Raw genomic sequence first — 23,042 nt, 5'->3', positions numbered from 1 at the left:
ACCTGGTGAATCCAGTGTGGCTTTTCTGGTGACCAGTAGTGCATATTGTGTAAGTTGGCATTCACATGGTTTGTAAATGTAGGCTCATCGATAAGCAGTACCCTAAGCATAAAGTCTTGGTCTTGCCGCAGAATCCACTGACAGTATTCCAGACAATGTGAACATCACTGACATGGAGGCCTTTATGTAGTGCCATATGATGTGGGTGGTATCTATGCCTGTGCAGAAAATGCATCATGCATGTTCAAGGGATTTCCATCTGTCTCTCCATTTCAGGAATACTTGCATGATGGTTTATTGCAATGGATGCCAGAACAGCTACCTCTGCTGTTTCATGTGTTACACCTCAACTCTGGATACATATTTGTGGAGGCACCCACCCTGTCCCACGAAGGCAGGGTCGGTTGGATGATGTCTATTAGGGTACTGCTGGGAATACACCTGTGCCACACATGTGCCATTTTGGTGATATTATCCATACAGTAACATCACGTCAACGAGTTAATCATTTATGAATACCATGTCGAGTGTCTAGAATGGATGGACAGGTAAATCAATATCATGATTACAACAGTGACACCAATTACAGGGTACAGTACACTGGTGCCATGTACCTGTACATACTTCCACACAGAACAACCTGCTTTGTAATGAGCCATTCCCACACATAGCACTGATTGCAGCCCATTCCTGTACACAACTGCAGAGGCAAAGGGTTGTCATGGGTGGTGTAATGGGGCAGTGTACACTGGCCAGTGCTGTTCCCTAGTTAGTACATAGGTAAATACAATATTCACAAAGGACTTCATTATGTACATATCAATGTTTGTGGCAGCAATCCCTATTATAACTTTTAGCCCTCATGCTAACAGTGAAAGTAAGAATATGCATCAGTCACACCACGATTACGAGCAATGTACAGGTCACTCTTGCATGATGGAAGAAAAAGAGAGAGAGAGAGAGAGAGAGAGAGAGAGAGAGAGAGAGAGAGAGAGAGAGGTGGGAGAGGTTGGTTGGAAGGGTTCCAAGGACACTCTGAACAGCTTATGTAACTATAGAGTCTTTCCTATTAAAATATTTATTTTCCAGCTGACATGTATAACTTGTATCACTTTACCATCGTTATTTCAACATTGCTATTTCCCACTTCTAACTAGTCATGAAAAATTCTGGGAACCTATAATTATGTGTCTTGTGAATTAACCACATAACTGTTCAATGTGTAAATAATCATCTTGGTACTGTCACCTTTTGAAAACATTAACTGAGACTTTGACACTATGCATTTGTGCTCAGATTGCTAATAAGTTACTTACACATAACATATTTTAAAATAAAAAAAAAAATTTACTCCCTTGCTTGAAAACAGGTGGAACATTAGCATATTTCAGCTCAGAAATGTTTAAGTGATGAATAGCTAGTAGCACAAACAATTTTAAATGCAACTAAATCCACAGTCTTGCTGGCTGGAGAAATTTTAATTTCCATTCAGGAAGAGAGGTGGTGTTGTCTAGCTTCTTATCATCAGGGTTTAGCACAGTGCCTTGCATTACTGTCCAAATGCTCCCTAGCACGTGACTAAGTAAGGGCGTGAGAGAATGGTGATTCATCTATTGTGAGTGGGAAAAAAGCTCAGCAGCCTCCTTCATCCTATTCAAGACTTCAAGATAAGTAAGCCACCAGGTTCTCTCTTTGCCCTCCTTTCATACAAAACAACACAAACACAATGTTAAATTACACAAGTACTCATCACAGCCATTCGTATGATACAGGTTATTCATCAGACACTTCATAACTGGTGAGACAACGGTAACAGTAAATTGCCTCCACTATGACCTATCCCAGAACGGCAGTGCAGAATTCCTAGAGTAACTCCAATGATGTTTTTCTGGCTATTGGTCATACTTTGGCCATAATCACTCTTGCTTTTAAAGATGTTGTGGTGGACACTATGTCTGCTTGCAATGATATTCAAATCTATGGTGAAATTCAGTATGCATTTCCAAAATTTGTTATTAGAAAAAGCTACGTTAAGTGATAATCTCATAGGAGATTTCTACAGATGTGCTTCTTTTGTTTCATTATGCTTATATTTTCATTCTCAATCTGGGAGGTGTTATTCCAACCAAAGGAATTATTTCTGATACATATTGTATATCAATGACAGAAGATTCAATGAATTTAGATAGCTCCTAATGATGAATGGATCACAAAATTAAAAATGTTATACTCAGTTAAATAGTAAACATTAGCCAAGTTTCTGCAGCCTATATCCTATAATGCAGACCACTATCAATAAAAAGTAATGTGATAAAAATTGGTGTGAAAACTAATAAATTAGCAGTGATGAGAGTCTGGAAGTAAAAGAAAATAAATATATACCAGAGCACATTAATGCAGGAGGGAGGTATCTTATTTGAGGTGCATGAACATGTTTAGCCATGTCTAATATCAATATGTGTAAAGTTAATAATGTATCATTAGAGAGACAGATAGATTTTTTAAATGTGTGAGACTACAGTCACTGGAGAAATTTCAGAATTATGTGTAGCATCCAATATTCAGACATATACAGACAAAGAAATGAGATGAAATAAACTTTTTTAATATTTGAAAATGAATTTCTGCTGAACTTTGCTCACCTTTTCACCACAATTTCAATCTCACCTTCTGTATGTGAAATGAGTCTTTGCACTTCTTCAAAAGTTTTGCCTGTCAATGGAACACCATTCCATTCAAGTATTTGATCACCTGAAATTCAGATATCACATAAATAAAGTGTTTGGACCATCAAAGTACTGCAGTAAATCAAGAGATCATTAACAATTTCAGACTTCACAAACTAACAAACTAATTAACTTGTAAAAATGAAATAATTTTTTTGAATGGGGCCTCCATCAGGAGTTGCATGCACCATGACCACCACGGAAGTATTAATAACAAAAGGAGGGTCAGCATTGGTTGGTGGAGTAGAAATGTTTATTTCTGTTGCAAATCAATTTCGGTCACTGCATGAGCATCATTAGTGCAAGTATTAAAGCCCTGTGGACTCATAAATACAGGCAGTAAAACTGCAGTATCTGCAGATATCAGTGAAGAGTTCTTGTCAGACCACAGGTACAAATGCAACAGGGCTACTTGCTTTTGCCTCTAGCCTGTTCTGTAGTAGAAGTTTGACGTATTTTCTTATTCTGTTTGTAAATACTGGCATTGACTTTATATGTGCTGCACTTTTTTCTGAAATTACAAAAATTACTCTGGAAAATTAAGGTTTTTCCAAACACAAAAACATGGTCCAAAGTACAAAATGGTCATATACCTAGGAGTAAATGTTTTATTGAAATTGAACAATATAACAATCAAGGAAATCTTTTCAATACTGTTTTTAATTGTCTGACCATTACATTATTCCTATAGTACACACCAATAATCAGCAACTGAAATCAAATTAAGCAGAATTATTATCACAAACCAGTAACAAGTTAAATACCTTTATGATACTGAAGCTATTGGAAATTAACATAAATTTCCATTTTAAAGACTGATGAAATTGTTAAGACATTAACAAAACTCATTTAATTTGTAAAGATTCCATCTTCCATGGTAAAAGACCTTCTTCAGTTCTGAGGCACAAGATGGTGCATGACTAAGTATGGATTAAAGGTTGAAACATTGCATAACTAGTTCTAAAAATATGTAGAATTGTACTTGTCATGAAATTACATAGCTGAAGATTTAACGATATATTCCAAATAGCTTTAATATATTATAACTCATTCAAATATGTAGCACTCAAATTATTTACAAATGCTGCACAAAACATAACCTCACATCTGGCAACATAAAAACTGTAGAAAATGACGTAAACTGCTTCTAGCAGTCTCTAGTGTGCATTTCTTCATGTGATTTTAAACCCAACTACTAAAGTACTGACCAACAAACATTATGTGTTATATGAGTGTCCTAATGCAGCTGATATCAGTTATCCTTTCCATTTCCTTTCCTTTATCCTCCTTTCTACCTTCAATTTACAAACATCATATGTTCCTAGGTATACTATCTTCTAGGTTCAGCCACCTCACCTACTATTTACACTATAATAAACTGACCAGACCAAATGTTGGGCACCTTTTAAAAGAGCACACTGATCGCTTTGTAATGCAGCAGGTGATGTAGAACTGGTATCAGGTGAGCATGTGACCCTTTGTTACTGACAGAGGTCAAGATAATGCTGTGGTGTCTATGTGCCAGTTGGTGGTATTTGACCAGAGCAGTAGAATGGGTCAATGTGTGAGCTGTGACCCATGATTGCATATTGAATGAAGTTGTTCAATTTTCTGGTGTCTTAATGCAGGCTATCCAACATGTCTACAAGGAATTGCATACCACTCACAGCCATATACCATGGCATAACAACATTGGTCATAAAAAGATCTCAGATCCCAAGTGACAGTTACTGGACCATTGACCATTGTCAATTGCAATTTGTTTGTAACCAACAGGGATTGCTGCTGTCATTGAGTGCAGGTCAATTTTCACAATTTTTCAAATGGAAAAACAAACCGAACTGAATGCAGTAGACATTTGGAGTTTAGTACCTTGCAAACAGCCATTGCTCATTGTGACACATAAAGTTGCATGTATTCAATAACTAAAAACTAGGCAGTAGCTGGCTGGAGGCACTTAGCAGGGCCTGGTGAGTTGCTATTTTGCTTCTTTTAAAATGACACGTTGTATTGTGTAGTCAGCTTGCAGAATGTGGAGAGCGTAGTTCAGGACAAAAATGGTTCTGTGATGTTTTGGTGGTGTTTCTCATACTATGATTCAGGCCAACATTCCTAGGTTACCATGAATATGGACCAGGAAGTTTATTTCAACATTGTTGATGAACATTGTTACGGAGATGATAGATAAATTCCAGTGGAAGACTCTGCAGGAGAGACGCTCAGTAGCTCGGTACGGGCTTTTGTTGAAGTTTCGAGAACATACCTTCACCGAGGAGTCAAGCAGTATATTGCTCCCTCCTATGTATATCTCGCGAAGAGACCATGAGGACAAAATCAGAGAGATTAGAGCCCACACAGAGGCAAACAGACAATCCTTCTTTCCATGAACAATACGAGACTGGAATAGAAGGGTGAACTGATAGAGGTACTCAAGGTACCCTCCGCCACACACCGTCAGGTGGCTTGCGGAGTATGGATGTAGATGTAGATGCAGATGTAGAAAAAGTGTGGCCATTTCTTCTACATGTTGATGAAATGTGTGATGTGGAGAATTCCCTCTTTCAAGATGATGACATCTACAGGATATGTTCATATGGGCGTACGCATACATTCCTTGTTTGGCATCCATACAAGCACCCTATGACACATCCACTGTCCTGCTAAATCACACCATTCATCCCACATAAGCAGATGAAAAGCAACAATCAACAGTCCTATAATTTGGTAGTTCATTGAGTGGCTTGATGTGTGTATGGTATACATGAAGAAACTTGTGAGCTCTCTTCCTCATCCAATTGAAACCATTGTCAAGGCTAGTTGCAGTGTCATATGGTATTACCACAATGCCCATGGGCTGACTAATGTTATTAGCTGATATATCATGGCAAGAAGTTGAAATGAGCTAGCAGTAATACTGAAACTTCATGGAATGTTCTGTACAATGGGAAAATTTCAAGAATCACACCAGATGCTGACCTTTTACATCATTGTCTTAAGTTTCTTCTTTTTAATTTTTATGTATACAGTGATGTGTACTTATCTATATTCATGGAGAAATGCGCTGTGCATACAATATCTTACAATATATTTATTCACAACTGGTTTCAATCATTGATCATCTTCACAGTGGAAAAATATTGTAACAACTTCACATGTCATATGTGCTATTTAACCAGAAAAGATGTCATAGCTGACTTACCAACATCTGGAGAAGATACTTCATGCCACGTCATAATTTGTGCTGACTTCAACATAAATGTAAGAGCTGATGACAGGTTTGCGATTTCTCTGAAGGAGATGTTATCTACAAACGGCTTAACCTTAAACTTCAGTGAGTACACTAAAATAACAGCATCTTTCGCAACATGTATAGATAATATAGAGAGTAGCATCAACTATGGTGCTACAGAAAAGTTCATCTTAGAATTAGGTATATCTGACCATTCTGCCATTTTTATCTCATGACCAAGTTTAGATAAAACTGTAACAGTGAAACGAGTCAGGAACTTCAGTCAACACAATGTGAATATGTTTAGCTCAAGACTGTATGAAACAATGTGGTCTTTCAGCAAGTGGTACTTAGTGAACACAAACTACAATGCTTTTGTATGAGAATTTATGTGTTTTCAATGAATGTTTCCCCTTCATAACAGCATGTAACAAAATTTGTAAAAGGAACTCATGGATAACTGAAGGCATCAGGATCTCTAGTATTAGAAAGAGGAAACTGCACATGCAAGCAAAGAACAACCATGATGCAGGATTTGTCAGCTATGTAAACAAATACAAAAGAATGTTTGGTAGAGTAGTTAAACAGACAAAACAAATGGCAAACAGTAAATACATATCAGATGACACAAATAAATCAAAAGCCGTATGAAAAATTGTCGGTAGTGAAATGGGTGCAGAAAAAACAAAAAGTTTTAATCATAAGTTAGAAATGGATGGGGAAATGATTACAAACTCCAGACATATTTTTGAAGAATTCAACAGGTATTTCATAAATTCTAACAAAATTGACAAACTCCCTTCTCCACACGTAAGTCCTAATATAATGCAGCACAGATCAGTAGAATTCAAATTCACCCATGTATCCTGCTATGAGGTGGCTAATATTATAAAATCCCTAAAGAATCTCAAATCTGTGGGCTGGGATGAAGTCCCAACAAAAATAATACAGGCAGGACATGATAAAATTGCACCCTAACTCTGTCACATAATAAATCAATCATTAGATGAGGGCTGCTTTCTGGATAGGATGAAGTATGCAGAAGTTCCACCTATCCACAGAAAGGGCAGACAAGAGGAGACAGAAAATTTTCACCTAGTATCAATACTACCAATTATTTCTAAAATATTTGAGTGAGTAGTGTGTAACCAACTAGAAAAATATAACAAAAAACATAACATTAATCTTAATAATCAGTATGGATTTAGGAAGGGGCAAAGCACTGTGCACACTATTAATGAACTAATCGCTAACAGAAGCAAATGCCTCAATAACAAGGAGAGCATATCCGATATCTTCTGTGACCTCAGTAAGGCATTTGATATGGTAAACCATAAGTAGCTGCTCCTGAAATAAGCTTCTTATGGCTTCCATGAAAAATCTTTAAATTGGTTCAAGTTGTATTTCAAAAATAGGAAACAGGAGGTAGTTATTCAACTCAAGGTCAAGAAAGCTTGCTCTAGTTGGGAGGAAATACAAGCAGGTGTACCCCAGGGGTCCATACTAGGCCCATTACTATTTCTATATTATATATGTATGACATGCCAGATAAGGCAACTTCAGATACGATTCTGTATGCAGATGACTCAACAGCAGTATTCTGCTGTAAAAACACTGAAGAATTAGCACAGAAAACAAAACAGACTCTTCAACAACTAGAAAATTGGATAAATAATGATGCTATGAAACTAAACCTAACAAAAACACAAATTGTACATTTCAGGACCAAACAAACTGTTGAATATGTAACCCAGTTAAGTTATGCAGGCAGAGAACTGATAATTGCAGAATCTGTCAAATTTCTGGGAGTGGCCATAAACAAAAACTTCTCATGGACTGATCATATCAATTGCTTACTGGAGCAGTTAAATAGTTTTGTTTGTGCAATGAGGGGTCTGAATATGATAACTGACTTAGCTGTTAGGAAGATTGTGTATCATGCATATTTTATATCAGTTGTAAGATGTGGTATACTTTTTTGGGGAGTTGAAAAAGGAAGCCTCCTCAAAGTGTTCAAGCAACAGAAAAAAATTATAAGAGCTATGAGTGGAACAAACAATAGACAATCATGCAAATCTTTATTTGCAAGCCTTGACTTACTGACAATTCCTTCCATGTATCTATAGGAAACAGTTCTCTTTGAGTTAAAAAACCCACATCTCTATGAGGGAAATTCAGTTACACATGCTTATGAATCAAGGCACAAACAAGATTACATGTTACCTTGCCACAGACTAACATTATCTGAAAATACTTCATATTACATGGCTTTGAAGCTTGGGAACAAAATCTGATCAAAGTTGAAGGACTGCAAGTTAGAATCCACCAGCAAAAACATTGAAATATATTTAAAAAGCAAATGCTACTACAGTGTGGATGATTTTTTAAATGAGGAAGACAAGTACGTGATATTACATTTGTCTTGTTTTCCTGTTTTTTCTACATTACGTTCTATGTGTATGCTTATGTTCTCTTTTAATGGAGGTATACGTTCTTTTTATATGTGTCCATATTTATAAACTATGTATTGTGTGAACTATGTATCTAAATATCTAGATGTCAACATATATACTACTTTTATGAAAGTGTGTGGTCTTTGAAGTATGTCTGTATTTATAAACTACAGAAACAAACATGAAAAATACTTTAAAAGAATGATATCAAACCAATGTGGAAATTTTAAGAAAAAGGAAGAAATCTGACATGTAATTATCTTTTTATGTTGAAATGTGCTTCTGGGAGCATCCATATGCTTATGAATCAAGGCACAAACAAGATTACATGTTACCTTGCCACAGACTAACATTATCTGAAAATACTTCATATTACATGGCTTTGAAGCTTGGGAACAAAATCTGATCAAAGTTGAAGGACTGCAAGTTAGAATCCACCAGCAAAAACATTGAAATATATTTAAAAAGCAAATGCTACTACAGTGTGGATGATTTTTTAAATGAGGAAGACAAGTACGTGATATTACATTTGTCTTGTTTTCCTGTTTTTTCTACATTACGTTCTATGTGTATGCTTATGTTCTCTTTTAATGGAGGTATACGTTCTTTTTATATGTGTCCATATTTATAAACTATGTATCATGTGAACTATGTATCTAAATATCTAGATGTCAACATATATACTACTTTTATGAAAGTGTGTGGTCTTTGAAGTATGTCTGTATTTATAAACTACAGAAACAAACATGAAAAATACTTTAAAAGAATGATATCAAACCAATGTGGAAATTTTAAGAAAAAGGAAGAAATCTGACATGTAATTATCTTTTTATGTTGAAATGTGCTTCTGGGAGCATCCATATGCTTTATTTAAATGTGTCTTGTTTTAGAATTATTCATAGACAAGTCATGAATGTTTCAATCAAATGATTGTATATAACATTTCGTGGGACAATAAAGATTCTATTCTACTGGTTTAAGCAAGCACAAATGATTCTTTTCTGATTGCTAAACCTGGTATTATGGTGTGAAGTATCTTCATCAGACATTTGCAAGTCAGCTATGGCGTCTTTTCTGGGTAAATAGCATGCATGACATGTACAGTTATCACAATATTTTTCCACTCTGAAGATGATCAATTATCAAAACTGGTTGTGAATAAATATATTGTGAGACTGCACAGTGTGTACCATGTATTTCTCCAAATATATCAATGCTGTTGACAGTTGGCTCAAAAAAATTTGTAACTGTATTCAGTCTCTCCCTATTTCACTTTCAAATAGATGCATGCGCATGTGCACTCATGCCCCCCCCCCCCCCCCCCCTCCCCCACTGCTTTATTACACTTATTACACATTCAGAAATTCTTATCTGGACTCAAGGATACATTATTTCAGTGTGTGTTTGAAGGTAATTCTGTTATCTATTGAATTCTCCTCTTTGCTGGGTAGATGTTCAAAGATTTTAATGGCTGAATACCTTAGTTCTTTCAGTGCCACACTAAGACTGAGCAGTGGACAGTGTAGGTCATTTCTCTTTTTAGTACTATATTTATGAATAATGTTGTTGTCTTTAACTTGTGACTGATTATTGACAATAAACTGGTAATGGGAGTCAATGTACTGCACTGATGATGTCAGGATGCCCAACAGTTCAAAGAGCTCGAGAGATGAAGTTTGGATTGTCATACTTGTTCTTATACCTCTCCAGATGCTAACATTTTTTTCATTTATGATATCTTATAATCAAAAGTATCCAGTTATCTGTGCATAATGCAGGATTGACCACTGGATGTACCAAGAGGCAGACTTCCAGTATAAAAGGAGGCAGGTAGTATTGATTTGTCAGTAGAGAAGCAATAACAGCAGAATGGGTTGGTCAGAAGAGCACAATGACTTTGAATGTGGACTAGTCACTGAATGTCATCTGAGTAACAAATACACCAGTGGTCGAGCAGCTCCTCATAAGCCACACAGTTCTGTAGTCAGTGCTATGCGATGCTTGGGGTTGTGGGAAAAGCAGGGCCACTGCACAATTGATGACTGGAAATGAGTGATTAAACATGCTATACCCTGTGGCAATCTGATGAAAGGATTTAGATTTTGTGAATTCTTGACAAATGTTACCTTCCATGACATGTAATGGCAACAGTGAAGCTTAGAGGAAGTAGCGATAGAGTATGAGGGTGTTTTTCATGGTTAGGGTGTGGCTCCCTTATTGCACTTAAAAATGCTCTATATGGGAGGATATGAGCACATTTTGCAGCATTGTGTACTGCTTATAGTAGTAGAACTATTTGGAGATGGCGATTGTATCAACAAAACAATGCACCCAGTCATAAAGCAGCATCTGTAAGGCAATGTTGACATTACAACTCCTGAAATGAACTATCCTGCCCAGAGGCCTAGCTGGAACTCAATAGGACACCTGTGGGAAGACTCAGAATGTCGACTTCATTCCAGATCCCGTCATTCACCGTCATTAACTTCTCTTGTTTCGGCCCTTGAAGAAGAATGGACTGCCATTCCTCTGCAGACATTCGGATACCTCATTATAAGTGTCCTCAGTAGAGTTCTGGCTATCATAAGGGTAAAGGATGGATATACCCCATATGGATTTCCACTAATACGTGGCCAGATACTTTTGATCAAATTACCTACTATGTGCACAGGAAGGTACAAAATTCTTATTCATGTAGTATTTCACTAAATTTTATTATTCACATTATAATGTGCAGTCTACTGCTGACAACAGTATGTTGATGTTGTGGTCTTCAGTCAGCATTCTTCTGTAGTACCACATTTTGAAAGTTTCTATTCTTTTCTTGTCCAAACTATTTATCGTTCATGTTTCGGTTCCATACACGGCTACACTCCATACAAACATTTTCAGAAACAACTTTCTGACACTTAAATCTATACTCGATGTTAAAAAATTCCTCTTCTTCAGAAACAACAGTATAAATAGTTAAAACAGAAACATTTTGTTTAAATAAATATTCATAACTTATTGTACCTTTAAACAGAGCCCACCAGTATGCCATCTGATTAAGAATTGTTTGTTTCTAAATTGATGTAGCTTATTTGAGAGCCCTCATACTCATCTTTGGAGCAAATGTTTTAATTTTTATAAAAATTAAATATTTCAAAAGTTATTTATATTCAAAATTTTGATTTTCCGGAATGTTCCTATCAAGAATGCTCCTATCTTAATGCATAATTTGGTATCCCTGATTTTTATATTTACAAAAATATATGGTTTTTCTGAAATAACCTGTTAGTTCATTAATTATTCTAATTACAAAATTTCACTATCTACAAAATTCTTTGCAAACTTTTTGAATCCAAGTTCTCACTAAAACTTCTCTCCCACAAATTAGTTCCTTATATTTTTTCTGTTTTCTAATTATACATCTTTTAGTTAAACAAATTTATTAATTGCCTATTGTGTCTTTGTACCTTTCGTTTTTTTTGTTCTGTGGGAGTCGAGATGTTACGTACGGTAATATTGAACCTAACATTAAGCATTTGCTTGTTTATAATGAATTAACTTTATTTTGATCATATTGGTACAAACACATCCGCTCGAATACAGAGTTCGGAACACACTGACATCAACAGTTTTCAAAGAAGTTCGTTCTCAAAGATGAGGCAGTCGACTCTTGCAGTCAATAACTGCCACATAGCCCCCGCTGGTAGTGCAGAGCATGGTAAGAATGATGAGAGGCGTGTGTGCACCCAGCCGGCTGATGGCATAGGTGCGCGTGACCGATCGTGTCGTGCCAGGTGCTAGTGCGAGGCGCAATCGGACCGTTTCTCGATGTCATGGTAGGCACGACCAGCAGAAGGTAGGAGGTGCAGAAGGCGTCCACAGGTTGACCATGCCATGCTGCTGATGGCACGGTGGAAGCAGAAGGCAGCGGCGTGTCGGTGGGGAGAACATCGTTGTGCCGAGGCCGTGTGGTGCAGCGGGGTTTTGATCCGATCCAAGGTGCAGAGTGTGACAAAGATGCAATGCGATGTATTGCCAAAGTATTTGCTGGCAAGCTCCGCGGTAAGTGCAATGTGCCTGGTAACAGTTTGTTATTGGCCGTATGACATAAAGGAGCAAGGATGCTGTGGCTTAACAGGTTGCATAACAGATGCCGGATGAGCAACACTCGCTGTAATGACAGGGTTATAGAGGCACTTGATGTCGCAGCAGGGGAGAAAACAGCAAGCTGCACATGACTGGCCTTGGCGGCGGTTGACTTCAGTGTAGACGGAAGTCTACACCGAAGAGTCCGTGGACAGTGAGTGTGTTACGGCGGTACATGGCAGGATGTTCCGAGTGGAGTTGACAATGTCGGTGTTTTGATGTGCGAAACAGCCATGATTGAAGGTTGGGGGGCGTGGTCGTGAGCTCTGTGCATGAGGCATGGTGACGGCGAGAGGTGGTGGAAAGTGGACGTGGTCGGCGAAACCATGGTCGGAGCAGGAAGGCGATGAGACGTAATGTGAACATGAAGAAGTCGAATCGGCGGATGAACTACTGGTCTGTGGCGGAGAGGCAACACAGTTCAATGGAACTGGAGCTACGTGTGTGCTGTCGCTGTCAGTGCTGTGGTCGAGTCGCAAGGCTGCAAGCTGCTTGCGCGAAATTGCTGCACGGTCATGTCTCAGAGCGGAAAGATGCTCACTTGTCGAAGCAGAAATGGCAGATGTGTTGGTCGTACATTGCAGAAGTAGTGAAGAGGGCAGCAAAGCAAGTGGCACTGGAATGCAGCTGGTTATGCCATGGTACAGAATCGAAGTGTCTGGAACTACCGAGGAAAGGTGGCAGCGGCATAAATAAGTTGCTTGTATCACATCAGTAACGTAGAATTTCCACTTGAGGCAGCATGATGATGACAGTTGTGACATCTGGGACATAGATCCATGTAGCATGATCGTCAGGGTATTAGTTGTAGCTGGTAGTAAGGGCAAAGGATCGTCAGCAGTCAGAGGCGGAACAATGACAGGAACATCTCGCTGCATGTCGTGCTCGGTCGGTGTCAGCTGCAGCATGTATAACTGATGTTGTACCAACAAGTTGTATGTCACAATTTTCTCATGTAGCTGCCACAGTTGTTCAGGCGAAAATGCACCTCTTTGCATGTTGTGCTCAGTCGGTGTCGGCTGCAGCATGTGTAACTGATCTTGTACCAACAAGTTGTATGTCGCAATTTGCTCACGTAGCTGTTGCAGTTGTTCAGGCAAAAATGTATGTCATGAAGCAGTCTGCTGTGTATCACTGAGTATGATGGGGTCGAAGTCAGAATCTGCCTCTATCAAAGGGTAACCTGGCGTACAAGACAAGGTCAGCAGCACAGTATTAACGTAACAGTTCGAGTAGAAGAGACTGTGTGTGCGATCGCGAATGTGAAACTCAGTACTCACCGGCGGTGGAGTGAGAACACATTCACTGCTGTATGAAGCCTTGATATGGCTGAAATCATCTTCTGGGGTGGGTGAACAAGTTGCGGGCGCGATCCAGTAGTGAATGGCCGGGCGGTAAGCATGCGTAGTGTTGGCGAGTTGTTGACAAGATGCGGATGTGGTAGCAATGGCGGGATCATATGTCACGCAGCTGTTTGTTTTGACTGGGTTGAGGTCAGTGAGCCAGCAGGTGGCAGCCGTGACGTCGCTGTTGGTAGCGGTCGATCAGATTCGGTGTGGCTCGGGTGCTGCATAGAGGGAGGCGTGGCATGTCCAGTGTTGCACTGAGAAACAGCCGGCATTGTCGTTGGTGTAAATGGTGCATTGTTGTTGATCAGTAGGATGTCCTTGATGAAATTGTTCCTGTGATGTTGGTAACAGGCACTGAATAAAAGCGGCTTCTGATCTGGTGTACAAGTGCGGAGAAGTGGCGGAACAGTGGGCGTGAACATTCGAATTCCGGAAGACGGGCAGTGCGGAAACTGGGTTGAACAAACTTGCACACGGCGTGGAAGATGTGGTACCTGTGACGGGTATTTGTGAATTCTACCTGGCATTCGATTTAGCCATAGATCGGAGTTCGTGGGAACTGGGATTTGCAACATAGTCCCCGTTTGTTGCAGTCCATTGTTTGGCTTGATTGTCCGATGTTGAAGCACTGCACAAAGTTAATAAATTACGCAAAAGCAAGTCAAAATTGTCCAAATTAATCAGCAAAGGAGCACTGCACTGTCTGGAAGTGAAATTACTGATGCATTGAATGGGTTTTCACAGACGACTTGTGCACCTTGATCGCATTGTCGATGTGTGATAAGGTGAGGAAAGTTACCAAAAAGCACGATTCACACAAGAGTCGGGAATTTACACACTAATTACACTTCTTGTACACTGCATCCAGATGCGGCGCGATGCGAAGTCGATGGACGTGGATATCCGACAAAGGATTGCTGCATTGTTTGTCCATGGCAATGTTCCAGTACACATTTTTGGCGTTGTAAGTGTCGTTATTGAGCATCGAGGTTACCAGTGTGGGACTCGAGATGTTACGTATGGTAATATCAAACCCAACATTAAGCATTCACTCGTTTATAATGAATTAACTTTATTTTGATCGTATCGGTACAAACACATCCGCTCGAATACAGAGTTCGGAACACAATGAGATTAACAGTTTTCAAAGAAGTTCGTTCTCTAAAATGAGGCGGTCGAATCTTGCAGTCAATAACTGCCACAGTTCTTTTATGTGAATATGTAAAATGTAATAGCTATGTTATTTACTGATTTGTAATTTCTGTTATATGTGTGTCAGTAAATAGGTGTCACACATGAAGCCTCAGTGAGCTGATGGCCAGTAGCTAAAATGTGGAAATCTATGTCCAGTCAGTCAAACTTCTGTGTAAAATTAGTAACAATAAATATGAGTGAACTGAAAAAAGAAAATTAAATTATCTTGTATTATGTCATTATTAACTATTTGAATAACCTAGCAGTTACTGGAAGAAGATTAGATTGATGGATTTTAATGAGATCAAAGAGATGGCCGACAGGTCAGTAATGTTACAAGCTGTCTACAATAGATACTAGAGAGGACACAGCATATTATCCTTATTTAACTGTTCCTTTGAAAGAACAATCCTACAACCATGTATTACCACAGAATATGATACCTCAAGGCATTAGTGAATGAAGTTCAAAAAGTCTGTCGACTTTTTGAGATATTAATCTGCAGAATATAGTATTATTTATAACACAAAAGTAGCAGAGGTTAACCATTTAAAAAGATCTGACACATGAATTACAGTTTAGATTCTTATCAATAGAAATGTCTAAGAGTTTAGAATATTATGTTCAATTTATTAATTAACTCTCAAGCCTTCTTTCTAATGAAGTAGTCAGGCCTCGTGCAGTATTGAATTGCAAATATTGAGTTTTACCTAAGTTCATTGACAGTCCACGTGCAGGGAAACAGCTACTAATTTTTAAGAAAATTATATTAACATTTTCAAGTGCTGAGTGTTTTCCATTGTCTTTAATTATAATACCTCCATAGTCAGAAAGTAAAACTATGAAATTTTGACCCTGCAGTGGAATGTGCACTGATACGAAACTTCCTGGAAGATTAAAACTGTGTGCCAGACCGAGACTGAAACTCATGACCTTTGTCTTTTACAAGCAAGTGCTGTACTGACTGAGCTACACATGAATGACTCAGAACTCCTTGTCACAGCTTTGCTTCCACAGAACCTCAACTCCTACCTTACCTACTTCACAGAAGTTCTCTTGTGAATCTTGCAAGGCTGTCACTCAAGGAAGAAAGGATATTGCGGGGACATGGCTTTTCCACAAGCATGGGGGATGTTTTCAGAATGAAATTTTCACTCTGCAGTGGAGTGTACATTGATATGAAACTTCATGGCAGATTAAATCTGTGAGCTAGACCAAGACCCAAACTTGTTGACCTTTGCCTTTCACAGGCAAGTTTTCTACTGACTGAGCTACCCAACCTCATTCACCAACAAGATCTCTGATACTACTTTATTTGGTGGACTTATTACAGGAAAATGTTTTAAAAATTTTGTTACCTTACTACACTGTGCACACTAGAGAAAAAATTAGTAAGTATATCATAAACAGTTACATATATGATCACAGAACAGAAGACAGCTTGGACTAACATGAACCAAGAAAGGCAAACAAAAATATATGAACAGCATTTTTATCAGGAATTAAAATGGTATAATAATTTACTCAAGAAGATAAAAAAGAAAAGTAAATTACATTTTATTAAAAAAGCAGTTATAGTGTACCCCTTATGTAAGGCATACTACACAACTAAAGATCACTTACAAGAGAAAAACCCCATCTTGTGCCCTTTAGTGGTAAGATGGCCCAGTGGATAGCCCATCAAAAACTGAACACAGGTCAACTCTGAAAACAGGAAGAAGGTGTACTGAACTGTGGTAAAACAAGCAAAATAGAAACAGTTAATGGTCCAAGCTCAAGATGTGCAATATTGAGCAAACTCAAAGAACTGTAGCATTGCCGTTGTGTGGTCATGGTGTTGTACTACACTGTGGGAGGTTTGTGTTCAAAACTTCTTCATGCTCCATTTTTTTCCCCACAAAATTATGAACTTTCTGTCTGGTCACTGATGTGTCTGTTCTCCTTCTGTAGTCTTGGCAGTTGTCACACTATATATTGGTTATAGAATATGAGTCACGTGGTAAGAATATATTACCGTCACAAGTAAATGTGTTGAATAGTCAGAACAGGAGAGATGCCACATGGACCTCTCACAGAAATGAAAACAACAAGTAAATGGGTGTGAACTGTGTTGCAAAAAAGGAAAGTCCTTCCTTACAACTTGTAATGTCCTACCAGTTAGTGAGTAGTTAAAAATGGTTTAAATACCTGTGAATATCTTGCCTTTGGTGTCCCTTGACAACTGCATACATGAGCTAAGATATGCTTGTTCAATAAATACAAGATACCATAATGGATTTCACTACAGTGATGTAGGTCACAACTGAAGTAAAGTAAGTACATAGACTTATTCACTTCAAAACCTGTATCTTATGAGCTCATGATCAATCTTCAGTGTAATAAGCCTCGTTGTTACTACTACTACAGCTAACCGATGGTAGCACATACTACACTGGCGATATTAAATAGTCCAGATGCAGTAATTTGATAGAAATGCGTGTGTGAGGTCCATTTCATTGTTCAACACTAATACTTGACAAAGTACGAATATAAAGTCACAAATCATTCTGCATTTCACGATGTTAAATCAGACTGTTTAACACTCTGAAATAATCCATCACTGAAATGTTCTAATATGCTGTTTTAGACAATGTCCAACACATGAGTTGCTCTATTGTAAATCCAAACCTGAATCATGCACCAAGAACTTATCTCGACTATATGCACGGATCTGTCCTCTTGTGGGTCCAACACTCATCTGCCATAATAATACTTGAGGCCGAGTATTTATACTCGTCCTACAATGTACTACTGGTTATAATAATGCAAAAAATAGTTTATAATATGAAATAGTTTGACAACACTATCAAACACACTGTAATATTCCCTACTTTGCTAGAACTAGTTAAAGACATTTTTTAAACACACAAAAAACCCATTAATATTGAAATTGCAGAAATAAGCATTCTAACAATGCTAAACAATCAATTATCTGTATTTTGTTAATGAAGCTTGAGATTTAATTCCTACCATTTACAGATGATGTGAATGAAATATATTATTCTTTTATCTAAACATTTTCCATATATCAATTTCCTGAATCTGATTTTGATTGTTTGTGGTACAAGGGTATTGTAACTACTATTGTTTGGTATTGCTATTATTCTTCTAAAAGCCTTTTTCCTATTATGAAAAAGTAATTGAATTATAGCTGGAGATATAAGATTGTTGACCTAGTAATACATAATGTAGGGGTGGTATCCATAAGCCGGGAATGTTACAACCTTGCTGTTGCAAATGACTGGACAGACAGTTCATAATCTTGTGAGAAAAGAAAAAATAGGCACAAGGGAGATTTGACATGGACCTCCCACTTTGCAGTCCAACACTGTGACAACACAACAAGGACACCATGGTTATTCCAGTTCACTCACTGTGGCATATCATAAGTTTGAATTGTTCACTTCTTCTATTTTATTTCTTTTTCACAGTTCAGTACACCTTCTTTCTGATTTCATGCTTGATCTGTGTTCAGTTTTTGATGGGCTATATACTGGGTCATATTATTACTGAATCTGAGGGTGGTCCAATGCAAAGTTTCCCTAGTTAGTTCCTCAGAGTAAGGGTTAGTAAAAAAGTGACAACTAGAACACCTTTGCTACATTTTGTGTACACAGTGTAATATTTTAACAGAAAACTCATATGTCCCAGACTGGTAGTCCATAATACTAAAGTTTCATCACATTTCCTGAGATCAGAATATCACTCAACATAAGAGTATACTTAGTCATTACTTTAGACTGGAAGAGGGGAAATCATGGAGATATAACGGAGGTATGGCAGCATGAACATGTTCTTCAAGTCATCTGCAAGTGTATGTGGTGCATGCGGCAGTGAAGTGTTGAGAAAATAAATTAACTGAGTATGATTATTTTTCATATTATTAAGTTAACTTGTTCCGTGTATGTACAAACATAACAGCATTGTGCACCAGATATAATGAATGAGGCAGTGTGTTTGTCAAGACACTGGCATCCTGATTTAGATTTCTCATGGTTTCTGTAATCATTTCAGGCAGATGCCACAATAGTTCCTTCCACAGGACCATGGCCACCAACCTATCCTCTCCTCATTAAACATATGTATGCATGTATGATTTATGGTTTTCCTAGCATTAAGATGAGTAGTCATTGTAAGTTGATCCTTGGATGAATGAATCAATAACACTACAACTAAGGAAATCACATATATTGTTTCAAAGAAATTAATGTGTCAATGAATGTAACTGACTTAAGAAAACCCAGGAAAGCATAAAATCTTGTTATCTGGATGCATGTCCTGAAAGCAAATCTAGTGTGTTAACTGCTGCACCAACTTGATACTGTACCCTATATGGCAGCATGTACTATATTATTGAACAGAATTGAGGGAAAGGGATGAGTTTCTAAACCAATATTGTAATGATATAGGTTAACTGAAGAGTACAACATTTGCAGCACCTGCAAATATTTGAAATATTTTAGAGATAATTAAAAAGTCATTTTTTAATATCTGTGTACTGGTACAATATAAAAATGTATTAGAAATAACCTTCTTTAATTGTGCCTAGGTAATCCACAACTCCCCCAGGATAAATTCTGGACACAAAAGCACCAAGTTCACCACCTGTATGAGGTATTTCCTTCCCACCCACAATTCTCATACCAAGACCATTACCTGTAAGAAACAATGACAAATTATGTTTGAGGTTGTCATGGTGATAAAGGACTTGAGATAAAGTTAATGAACACATGGAGGAATATTAATACTTATCTGTTAATCCTGCACAATAATGTTATATTGGTAGCATTCTAAAATGAGCAAAATGGTCTACAAACAGTTAACTACTCATTTGCTATTAATCTCCTACACGACAGTTTGTGGACTCACTTTTGTGAAACAGTTGAATTACAAAATAACCCTGTTTTTATGTTATTACAACTCAAAAACTCATCTTAAAACTACAGACATTGACCTGATGTTCCTAAAATAATTTTATTACTGTGTGATTAAATTTAAAAATGATATATAGAAGTTTAGACACTAGTGGTCTTAGGGCACATGGTCTTTTTTTAGTGAATACTTCACCGAGCAAAATGATACTGTGCTGTCAAAATGGGACTAGGAACTTAAATTATCTCAGTCACACCAATCTAGAGAGCATCAACAGCCAATAATACCTTAGAGTAATAAATAATGTGATTGAATCTACAAGAACAATAGTAAGAAAAATGAACATGAAAAATTTAGCATTCAGCGGAATATTCAGGCAACTACATTGTCTTAATGTTAAAGTCTAACTAATAAGAGCGATTATGTCAAGTGGAGCAACTGAATGGTAGAAGAGAAAGATGCATGGAAGGGAATGCTGGAGTGAAAGCAGGATGGTGACTGGTGGTGAGAGGAACACTAATGCAACAGAATTTGAATGTGGAATTAATAATCTCAGCTTGGTGCTGGCAGGAGGAGTCATGTGTTATACATATTGAAGTAGGAGGTGTAGGGTAAGAAGGTGATGACAGCAAGAAATATTGAGTGGGAGAGACACTGCATGAGAACAGCATGGTTGCAGATTCGTATATGTGTTACACTAAATTGAAATTTACCTGTTTGCAGTGAGGAGGAGGGGGAGAGACTGGATGAGTGGAAAAAGGAGGAGGGGAAAACCAGATCGTGTGGATTGTGAATCAGCCATTACAGTCAAGCAAGTTCAGATCAGTGGCAGCTCTGCCACTGTATGGTCAACCATGAATGTGACTACAATTCCACATGGCCCGTGACATAAAAAACCTCCATACATGTTAAGGCTTTACCATTATGATGATAAAATGTTGTGATTATCTGGAAGACTCCACCATCTGTCTTCTTCCTTCACCTACAAGCCTTTCCATAGTATTCCCATCCTAGGAGACCAGCATAACTTCCAACCCATAATTTAATCCCTAGGACCATTCCAGAATCTCTTATGCATATTTATCACCTTCCTTATCCCAACACATTTCACATGTAACCACCCTGTTTTATCTGGTTACTGAGTTCCTATTAAAATAAACATTGTCCTAATTTACCATTACCTGAAACCCACTGTCTGCAGTGTAGTTCTCTATATCAAGAATATCTATTACTTCCTCCATTACCTCTTCAATGTCTGTACTTGATATCAGTCTAGTTCCTCATTTGTCACCCTTTACATTGATTAATTATACAGTGTGGTCATAAACAGACTGAAAAGCTTGTAAGGATGTTGCAAGGATAGGTTGTACTGAGAAATAATTGTTAAGAAAAAAGCCATTTCTGAGATTATTAGCATTGAAGCTAACCTATCAAGCTGTTGCGCACACAAATTCAAGCGACTGACCAGAGATGGAGTCACCAAACATGTTCTTTCTTTGGTATCCTAAAACCAAACAAGAGAGTGATACAAATATTGGAGGTGGAGTGGTAGTAAGGATCTAACTTGAGCCAAAGGCTGAGCAATCTCACACACTATAATCTATGCCATGAGAAAAACTGGCACTAATTATATCTGGTAGGCAGCTTGAATTTGTGTTTGCAATGACCTGAGTGACTAACTTCAATACTAATTAACTCAGAAATAGTGAAATGTCTTGAATTTTTGTGTTAGCAACTATTTTCCAGCACAACCTATCCTGCAATACCCATACAAGCTTTTTAGCCTGTTTCTGACTACTCTGTATATTAACGTTGTTCTTGACATTTATCTTGCTGTCTCTGAACACTACTGCTCCAAACATCATGCAGACTGTAAACACACTAGCTTGTTTCTTATACACATGACTGACTGTGTCCTTACCCACACTTATTTCTGCTTCAAGGATAACATATACAAAAGTATTTGTGGCAAGGCCACAGCAAATGTATGGGGCATTCATATAATCCTGTTTATTCATTACCTAGATGAAAACCACCTAAACACCAAAACCCCTCTCTGATGATATTATTTATATATTTTCATGATGTGGAACCTGGGACAAAATGCTCTAGCTTCATTCTCTCACAGGCCTAACCTATCTTTTCCTATCTCTTCCATCTTTGCCCAGTATGTCACAAATCTGAGCATTGACACCTGCTTTTCAATGTTTCCATAAAAAAATTCACTGTATAACATCTGCTAATCGTCAGCAGTAAATCCACATAGTGACTTTGCAGCTAATAGATGGTGCCAACAGGTCAATGGAGAGACACTTCAATCTCCACAAAAAATCTTACACTTAGTAGTTCAGCATGTAAGGTATATGAAAAACACATGTTAAATGGCACTGCATGGTGTGTGAAGTCTAACTTTCTATTTAATTAGAAGTGTGAACATGTCAGCATGAAATTTTTATGTGACAAGTTTCCTTGGTCCTATTATGTTGTGAGAATGAACATAAGCACTTCATATAACAGACTTTAGTAACACAACACAAGTTGGCATGTTCAGCAAAACTGCAGGTAATGAACAACAAATAAAACCAACAGAAAGATACAAATGGACCATCATAAAGTACAAAAACTGAACACATAGGCACAAACAAAGTGTCAAAAATGAATTTCTAATAATCAATGATTCTATGCTTAAAAATGGAGTAGTAGCTTTAGCACACAAAATCAATGTTCATCCAACAAGCAACTGAAAAATGTTCTGGAAGCTAAATGAAGCCAAACAGAAAGTGTTAATTGTAATGCTAACTACAGGGCAGTTTTCATCCATGTGTGGGCAAATTTCCTTCAAAGCTACAGCAAAAAAGACAGAAGCAATGAAACAAAAAATATGATCCAAACAGTAAAAAGGACATTTGCAACATCAAAAGTAGTAATCAGGGGCATTATCCATAGATGATCAGTGAGAAAGATAATCTGTAGTTATCAGGAAAGAGTATAATAGATTACAGGAACAATATTCATATATCCTAATAAGTCTATAACTACAGAT

At 37.6% G+C, this 23,042-nt stretch overlaps 1 protein-coding gene across 1 annotated transcript in view; it reads right to left on the bottom strand.

The window, feature by feature from the left end:
- The window catches only part of LOC124556778, a 438,094-nt gene that overhangs the window by 12,990 nt on the left and 402,062 nt on the right, over window positions 1-23,042 (bottom strand). Inside the window, exons 14-15 of the mRNA XM_047130786.1 lie at window positions 19,658-19,783; window positions 2,643-2,751 (exon numbers count right to left, since the gene is read on the bottom strand). Of these exons, the coding sequence (XP_046986742.1) occupies window positions 2,643-2,751; window positions 19,658-19,783 (235 nt within the window). The remainder of the gene's footprint in view (window positions 1-2,642; window positions 2,752-19,657; window positions 19,784-23,042) is intronic.

This window comes from Schistocerca americana, chromosome X, assembly GCF_021461395.2.
Source record: "Schistocerca americana isolate TAMUIC-IGC-003095 chromosome X, iqSchAmer2.1, whole genome shotgun sequence".
In the NCBI taxonomy this organism is placed as follows: Eukaryota; Metazoa; Arthropoda; class Insecta; order Orthoptera; family Acrididae; genus Schistocerca; species Schistocerca americana.
This window is presented reverse-complemented; position numbering and strand designations above follow the sequence as displayed.